The sequence below is a fragment of the Sciurus carolinensis genome, chromosome 11, assembly GCF_902686445.1.
Source record: "Sciurus carolinensis chromosome 11, mSciCar1.2, whole genome shotgun sequence".
In the NCBI taxonomy this organism is placed as follows: domain Eukaryota; kingdom Metazoa; phylum Chordata; class Mammalia; order Rodentia; family Sciuridae; genus Sciurus; species Sciurus carolinensis.
Genome location: NC_062223.1, coordinates 71667578 through 71677296, shown reverse-complemented (window position 1 = coordinate 71677296; position 9719 = coordinate 71667578). Strand labels below are relative to the sequence as shown.

Sequence of the window (9719 nt, the reverse complement as noted above, 5' to 3'; positions counted from 1 at the left end):
TGCATAGACGCAAACATATGAACATATAATGGGATATGAGAACACTCATGGTAACCTCCCTTTTTCCCTCTCTAAATCCTTTTATTTTGTCATTCAGAAGAGAAGCTCTGTGTAGTCAGTCATCCTGGGAGGAGAGGGTTGATAGCATGTCCAAAAGTGGAGAACAGATTGGTGGAGAGATGGGAAGCCTGTGAGCCTGCATAGAGTGGTTACTGAATATTCTGAGTTGACTTGGAGGAGCTTCTTCCATCTAAGGTTGGAAGCCAGTCACTGGGAAGAGTTCATCATAACTGAACTAGGGTAATGAGTAAAGAGGTTCAAAAAGGGAAAGGAAGAGAGTCTCAGAAAGTTATGGTGGAGAAAACCTTAGACAACATGCATGAAAGTGCATGTTAAACAGAAAAATGTACAAAGTACATAAAAGGTGAAGATCATTGCATCAGTAGTGGTCACAGTGATGGTAGCAGTTTGCAGGAGAGGTAGTGACATAGTATACTATTTTGTTGTTGTTGCTGCTGATAAATCTATTGACAAGGAGCATTCTGAATCTGTCATGTATCTAAAGTACCAAGGGACCTTTTAGAAATAATATTAATAAACGAAAGGATTCTAATGAGAGCAGAAACCTTGTTTGAGACAAGGACGCAAAATTATGCAATGCAAGGATTTAAGTCCCATGAAGTTGAAGACGTCTACTTAATGGCTTATGGACTCCTACATTTGGAGCGGCTTTTGCCACATAGTGAGCATTCCATGAATATTTGTCATATGGGAATTTTTATAATACACCTGAGGAGGATAGAAAGTGATAGCAGTGATAAGTTTGCAGTTGATTCTGAATATAGTAGGTGGGAAACTTAAGTCACTGGGAGCAGCTAGAACATGTAACAATTTATAAGATTTTAGGATGTTGTCACATAAGCTATATTGCATTTTAAAAACAATATAACAAATAAATCTATGTGAAATTAACCTCAACCCCGACCCACTCATTCTAAGTGCTGTCACAAGAAGTCAAAGGATTTCTAAAAAATCCGTGTATGTGTGTGTGTGTGTGTGTGTGTGTTTAAATTTTGAGGATATATCTGTATATCCTCAAATCCGTTCTCTTGGTCCCACACAGTCTGGTTCCTGGCTCTCTTCTCATAGCATGTGAACTACTGCTTCCCAATCTCATTAATTAATCTCATTAGTAATTAAGGTTATTATATTGATGCCTGAGATGTTTTCAAAAAGGAAAAATATGAAGGACTTTGGGTGAAAAGGAATGAATTAGGAGGATAGTTATGGTAAAAGATACCTTGTTAACTCAATAACAGTGAGAAGGAAGAAAAATTGATTGAATCACAGTTTCTGAAGAGTACCCCTACTAAATTATTTTTTAATTTACCTGTGGTGGTCAACCTCCATCACTAGCAGGATGGCACAGCATTATGTCATCTCCAATCCGATGTCTGTCATCAATTTGTAAATGATTTGGCTACGTGTGCACGTGCTGCCTCTAATACACTTTTTGACAGTGCAAGCAGATTGTGGTTTTTGAATTGCAGTTGAATTATGTTACACTGATGATTACAATCTTACAGTCTTTCCCATTGTTCCTCAGATAAGTTAAAGCCCCTAGGATGAACCACAAGGACCTACTTTCTGGTTCCCTACCTCCTCTCATCTCATCCACCGTCTGCCTTCGGTCTCAGCCCTGCTCATCCTGAACTATCACTCCTTCTTCTTTGCCATGTCATTCCCCACCACTCAAGTCTTTTCCAATCCTGTTCCATAAACCAGAAATGTTTTTCTCTCCCCAACTCACCCTTTCATTTATCAATTCTCATCCTTCTGCTTTTGATTTAGTTAATGCCTTCTCAAGAAATCATCCCCAGGAAACCCTGACCAGGTTAGTTAAGCCCATAGGGCACAGTAACTGCTCTTTGTAGTCCAGTTGCCACTTTCTGTACTTAAGTGATGTGGTCAGTGGTGGTCTTCTGGCTAGCCTATTTGACCCACAAGAGCAGGACCCAGGTTTATTTTGTCTGTCTAGCTGTTTGAGCACTAATACATGTACCCAGTTGTTACCTAATATTTAAGTGCACTTGAATGGAGAATTGACAGGACTTGGTGAGTGTTTGGACTGAAGAGTGAGGGAATATAAACAAGAGGAGAGTACTGAGGATATCTCCACGGTTTCTTTCCTGGAACAGCCTATGCCTCACACCACCATGAACTAGGATTGAGAAAAACAGAAGAGCAATGGTTTCAGAGTAGAGATGATGAACTTGGAACAAAGCTGATGAAAAAAGATGTGCCTCTATTATATCTGTGGAAGTCATTTTGTAAGTGACTGATAAAGACTGGGGAAGAAGTCTGCTACAAGCCTATGTGTGAAAATCACTAGGAAAAATGAAAGTGAGAGTCAGGGGAGTGAATGGAATCACAATTGTGAAAGATACTGGATGAGTAAGACTTGTCATGGACAGACTGCTACTTAAGAGCATGGAAGGAAGACAGTGTAAACAAACTTCAGTGAGCATCTGAGGGTTAGACGAAGAACAGGAAAGAGAAGTATTTTAAACCCAAGAGAGAAGAGCACTTCATGAAGATGAGAAGGATGTTAACAGCTTATTCCTGGTTGTAGCCTAAATACCTTGAAATTCTTAATTATTTCCTATGTTCAGACAGTAGAGAAAATGCAGAAAATGTGAAGTTCAGTTTGACCATAGTTGAAAGATGATAACACTGTAAAGGTATGTTAATTAGTGTTAGAATCTTCAGTGTGATTTTATGAAATATCTACTTTTTTCCCTAGGACATGGGGCACTATGACCATTTTCATTCTCATGGATCAGAGGTCAGCTAACTTTTTTTCATAAGGGAAAAGAGAATAAAAATTTGTGACTTTGCCAGGCATACAGTCTCACTCATAAATACTACTGCTGTGTAGAGTCAAAACAAGTGCAGACAATACATAAATTAACGGTAATGATTTTGTACCAATAAATCTTTATTACAACATTTGTGAATACACAAACGGTATGACTTTACTTCATGTAGAACCAGAGAAACAATAGTCGTACTCCATTTGTGTACAATGACTCAAAATAAAAAAATAAAAAATAAATAAGTAGTGGGCCAAATTTTATCCATGGACCAAAGTTTGCAACCACAGAAGATGAAGATTTCACTTGCTTCTGTAATTACTCTGACTTTTTAAAAAATTATCTGAACATAAAACAGCAAAGAAAAGTTATCTTAAACTTTAAGCCTAGAAATATTTTTCTTCATTGATAAGAGAATTACTAGAAATTTCTCATTTGCTGAGTTTAATTATGACAAGATTACTCAGGTTATTGAGAGTTAATTCATTTTAACAATGTTAGTGGGCAAATTGAAATTCCTACACCAAAGCTAGTTAGTTTAGAACCTTAAGGGAACTATACTATTTTCCAAAGTTAATATTTTTTTTCTTTTTAGTTTCTATAGTTTCATGATAATTGTACATAATGTTAGGATTCATTTTGACATTAATATAAATGCATGGAGTCTTGTTTGCTCCGCTTCACTTCTTAGTACTTGCCCTTTTATTTCCCTCCTCCTTCCCCTGTTCTCTTTTCCCTACCTTACTGATCTTTCTATTTATTTACATTTTTAAAAATTAGTATCATGTGCCATAATGGTGAGATTCACTGAAAATACTCATATAAGTACTTTGGAAAGTTAGGTCAGATTCATTCTACTGTTCTTCCCTTATCCCACCCATCCTCCCTCCCCCTCAATTCCCTTCTTTCAAAGCTAACATTTTTAGAAAATAGATTTCTTGTAATAAATATAGCTGTACAGTTAAAAGTAACAACCACTTGTTACAAAGCTGCATATCATAGAAGAGGACATGAATTTAAAGTCATAAAGAGATGTGAAAATATACAATGAAACTGAAACATAAACCTTGCTCCTTTGCTAATTTTTTCCATTATGTTATTTTTCATAATCATTTATTTTATTTTTTAACTATTTTCTTTATTTGTTCTAATTATACATGACAGTAGAATGCATATTGACACATCATAATAAGTGGAGTCTCCCTTCTCATTCTTCTGGTTGTACATGATGTAGAGTTACACAAGTCATGTAATCATATATGCACATAGGGTGAGTGTTCAATTCTTTCCACTATCCTTCCTAACCCAATACACCCTCTCCTCCTTCAGTCCCCTCTGTCTACTCCAAAATATGTCTATTCTCCCCCCTTATTATGAATTAGCATCTGTATATCACAGAAAACTTTGACCCTTTGTTCTTTGGGATTAGCTTAATTTACATAGCACGATATTGTCCAGTTCCATTCATTTACTGGCAAATGCCATAATTTCATTCTTCTATAAGGCTCAGTAATATTTCATTATGTATATATACCACAAACTGTTTACCCATTCATCTGTTGAAGGGCACCTAGGTTGTTTCCACAGTCTAGATATTGTGCATTGAACTGCCATTAATATTAATGTGGATGCACCCACTGTAGTATGCTGATTTTAACTCCGTAGGGTATAAACCTAGGAGTGGGATGACTGGATCAAATGCAAGTTCCATTCCAAGTTTTCTGAGGAATATTCATACTGCTTTCCATAATGGTTGCACCAATTTGCGGTTCCACCAACAATGTATGAGTGTACCTTTTCTTCCACATCCTCACCATCATTTATTTTTGTTTCATTGTGTTCTTAATCCCACAAAATTGAGTATTCCTTATTCCTTCTTATTGAACTGATACGGAAAAATAATGCAGCTCTATAATTTTTTTCTGCTAAGTTCTTTCTGCAGCTTCCTCACTAATATAACTAATATTATTGGAATATATAACCTGTATCTTATTTCATCTTCCTAAATAGCCTAGAGAAATTAGATAGCTTAAGCTAATAATTGCATTACACCATTAGGAGATATTAAGATATAAGCAATTATGGTTGGTATTTCTTGAAGTATTTAGATTGAAGGAAGCATGAAAACTAGAAAACCATGCAGGACAATTTGGTAATAGCTCACAAGAATCAAGTTAGTCAGGTGTTCATATCATTAAAAATAAAAATAGGTAATACATAGATACAAATAGGAAATTTCAAAAATCAAACCAACAAGGCATAGTAACTATACCTGGAATGGCCCAAGATGTGGAACTGCTCACGGTATATCACTGCCTAGATACAGCTAGCCCATTCTCTATCTATACCTCACCCATAACCCAGAGCCCATCACAGAACACACCTTGTCAAGTTTCTAATGATGGCCTACCTAGGCTTATTTGCACACAACAAAGCACCACATCATTTTACACTTGCCTCCATGCCACAGGCAAAGTCACAGCCCAGAGTAGAACACAAGGCACCAGACTCAATTATAGTAAAGTAGCCGCCATCCAACTTAGACATATTGTTCTCCATCACTATCAGAAACTAGCTGCAGAATTAATGCAAACTGGATGTTCTCAGGCTGAGGCAAGTATTCAGCCTTGGTCTTGCTCTAACTTTTAAAAAGAGAGACATTGCCATTGCCACTTCCCAGGTGATTTGAAGGGATCATCCATTAACATATGTGGCATGAAGAAGATAGACTAGAAGATCATAAATTATAAAAAGCATCTGGAAAATATCTGGGAGCATTTAGTGGTTTCTGTTCAGCTAAAGAATGTAATGTGGAGAAAGATGAAATTGATCAGTTCTAGGAAGAAGCATTGTTTGCTTGGAGTTATGTTATAGACTCTAATTATGTGAAAATTTCTTAATTTCAACCCATAGTTTATATCTAACCATCGGTTTTCCAATCCTCCACTTTTATTGGATTTTCTCCCACACAGCATCTTCTTAATTTCTCATTAATACTTTGCAAGAATGTGTCATTACCCTGAACCACCTGATGGGCTGAGTTATCATCACCACCTCAATCACAGTGTCACAGTCTGATGATATTTTACACACACATTCTCAGTTATTCTTTACATCCTCATTAATAATTAATAATTAAAATTAACAGTGAATATTTGCTAATTGAATACCTATGCAGTTTCTTCCAGAGAGTCTGAAGGGGAAAAAGACATGAAAAATTCAGGATTATTGTTATATTTATAAATTTTCCACATGATTTTCTATAAACATGAGAGAAATATTTCAAAGTGAAAGTATCTGTTAACTGTACTGATATTCCCTTTCTAGGTCTCCTCTACTGTGTTGTGGAATTAAAGAATGGATTTTCTGTTTCTCCAAGAAATAAGCAACATGCTATGACGGAAGTCAGGGTCTGTCACTGGAAGCAAGAAAACTCCCGTCAGAAATGTGTCTATAACCAGTTGCCACCAACATGCTTCTCATCAACAACACACGGCTCCACCCTTCCTCCTTTCTTCTGATGGGCATCCCAGGGCTGGAAGATGTGCACATCTGGATGGGCTTCCCCTTCTTGGCAGTGTACCTAATAGCCCTCCTGGGGAACATCATTATCCTGTTTGTGATTCAGACTGTGCGCAGCCTCCACCAACCAATGTTCTACTTCCTGGCCATGTTGGCCTGCACTGATCTGGGCTTGTCCACAGCCACCATCCCCAAGATGCTGGGCATTTTCTGGTTCAACCTCAGAGAGATTGTGTTTGGTGCCTGCATCACACAGATGTACACCATCCACATATGCACAGGCCTGGAATCTGTGGTGCTGACAGTCATGGCCATAGATTGCTATATTGCCATCTGCAACCCCCTGAGATACAGCATGATCCTAACCCACAAGGTGATAGCCATTCTGGGCATAGACATCATCGTCAGGACTTTGGTGTTCGTGACTCCTTTCATATTTCTTATCCTGAGATTACCTTTCTGTGGTGTCCGGATTATCCCCCATACCTACTGTGAACACATGGGTTTGGCAAAGTTAGCTTGTGCCAGTATTAGGGTCAATGTTATTTATGGCTTAATCGCTTTCTCAGTGGGATACATTGACCTTTCTGTGATTGGATTTTCCTATCTGCGAATTCTCCAAGCTGTCTTCCATCTCCTGTCCTGGGATACCCGGATGAAGGCACTCAGCACCTGCGGCTCCCACGTCTGTGTCATGTTGGCCTTCTACCTGCCAGCCCTCTTTTCATTCATGACACACCGCTTTGGCCACAATATCCCTCACTATATTCACATACTTTTGGCAAATCTCTATGTGGTTGTTCCCCCTGCCCTTAACCCTGTGATCTATGGGGTCAGGACAAAACAGATAAGAGAGCAAGTACTAAGGATGCCAAATCCTAAAAGCCATTGACATTTGGCCCCAAGAGGACTGTCCACAGTAGTCCAATAAGTCAATAATGAGATCCCGCCAGACATAAAAATTAGAAATATTTTTGTTCAACTTCCATAATAAATCAATAATGAGATCAAAAATAAATAAAAGAAACATTTTGTTTAACTCCTCTGACATTCCCATACAAGCCAATCATATTATGTGTCCCTCCATGACTCATAATTCCAGTATACCAGGCATAGAACAGAGATTCCACAACAACCTCTTTACTCTAGTCCATGAAAAACAAAATAATGCTCATATTTAAACCTACTGATATCTCAGAATTCCTCAAAGGAGAAAGAGGTTTTGCTAACATGTGCTGCACCAACACATGCCTTGAATAACTTCCTGCCACATGGAGATTCTTCTCCATTCACATGTCAGAAGCTCAAGTTCATGAGTAGAAAAATGACGTGGGATTTCAAGAAAACCAATCAGAATATAGTGGCCAGAGAAATTACCTGAGATTCATAAAATACACATTTAAATTTAGGCTCTGGTCTTATCTAGAAGGTTGACCTGAGAATTACACTTAAAACTCTTTAAGCATCAATATCCCTGTCCATAAAATGTTACAAAACAATTGCATTTTGGTAATATGAACTTGAGAATACTGTAGTGAACATCTTCGCAGCTTGCAAAACATTAGAGGATTTGAGAAAAAGATAACCTACTAGTATAGTGTTCCTTCCTTCTAGCATTCCTTCTAGACTTGACTTACTAAATCCAACACTAGTGCACAGTCCCTAGTCTAGCACAGGGGTCTTTGTGGACCTCGCAGCCCTTACCTCCGAGAGACTCTCAGTCAGGGGCTTGCAGGCCTCAAGAGTTTAGAGGGCTCTATCTGGGCTTGAGGGCTCAGAGAAAACCCTCATCTCACAGTCCTTGGTGAGATGAGCTTCGAAAGAGACTGTAATCATGGCTGCTACAAGAACATAAAGTTACTCTCACTATGATATGAAAGCTTAATAAAACCATTAATTTATTTGGGGATTCTAGGAGCTGCAAAAACATGAAACTGACATCTAATTGGAAATAAGATCCTGGTTGAAACTCAGGGTAGGTTGAGCAGGAATACACAGAGAATGGGGCTAAGAGAAAATAATGTAAACAGAAAGAGGAGAAAGTGAAGTTTGAAGAAATGGAAACTTATAAAAAGACAGGAAAAAAATATCCAGGAAATATTATCATTTTCAGTGCTGAGGATCAAACCCAGGGCTTCACACATCTCAGGCAAGGTCTCATCCCTAGCCCCACATTTTCTAAATGGAAATTTTGAAATAACAGAAAGAAGAGCTCAAAAGATTAGACAGATAACAGAACAAAGAATGAAGATGACAGAAGAGTCATTTCATATTGTCTTCCAAATAAAATAGCATGCCAATATAGGTTTGCTTTTTTAATTGTTTGTTACATATTAATTACACCAAAGAGTAGGTTTCATTGTGGCATATTCACACATGTATAAAACATAATTTGAGTTTCCTACACTACATTAGCTGTTCCACAGAAATAAAAAGTTTGAAATATTCAAAGTCAGTTTCAAAAACTGACATCATTCTTATGGCAAAATCAGAAAATAAAGAAGAAAAAAGCAGAAGAATGAAAATATGAAATTCTCAGGAGAAAAAGAGACATAGGTTAACCCCTCATTCAACTGTAGATAAAGTTATAAACTTGAAAAATAAATTTGCCTTATTTTTATTAATTCCAATTTTTATTTTTAATTACCACCTCAATTTTACATGTTTTTGGATTACAATATGGTATTTCAATACAAGTTTGTATTTTCTAATGATTAGATCAGGGTAACTGATATATCCATAATCTCATTTATCATTTCTTTGTATTGGTAACATTCAAAATCTTCTCTACTAGCTGTTTTTAATATACAATTAAATGTTGTCACCATACTTACCTTACTCTGCTGGAGGTCATTAGACATCATTCCTTTATACAATTAGACACCTGTACTTTTTAATTATCCTCTATCCATCTTCCCCAGTCTCCACCCTTCCCAGTCTCTGCTAAGCACTATTCCACTTTCTACTCTCTATTTCTATTAGGTCAACATTTTTTATCTTCACATATAAGGAAGAGCATATAATATATGTCTTTCTGTACCTGGTTTATTTCACTTTATATTATTCCTCCAGATGCTGCAAATGATAGAATTTCATTATTTTAATGACTGAATAATATTCCTTTGTGTATTTATATCACATTTGCTGTATCCCTCCACTCATCCATGAACATTTCTGTTGATTCCATGCCTTGGACATCATGGATAGTATTGCAATAAACATGTGAGTGCAAATATCTCATACAGATACAGATTTCTCTCCTTTGGATATGTACCCAGTAGTGGAGTTACTGGATCCTGTGGTAATTTTCTGAGGAATTTCCAA

The 9719-nt window shown here is 37.1% G+C and overlaps 1 protein-coding gene across 1 annotated transcript; it reads left to right on the top strand.

Annotated features, from left to right (window-relative positions):
* Window positions 1–6345: 6345 nt before the first annotated feature.
* Window positions 6346–7287, top strand: LOC124959926 (olfactory receptor 52E5-like). Its single transcript, XM_047518408.1, has one exon. The coding sequence runs from the start codon at window positions 6346–6348 to the stop codon at window positions 7285–7287; it is 942 nt and encodes a 313-aa protein (XP_047374364.1).
* The last annotated feature ends 2432 nt before the right edge of the window (window positions 7288–9719 follow it).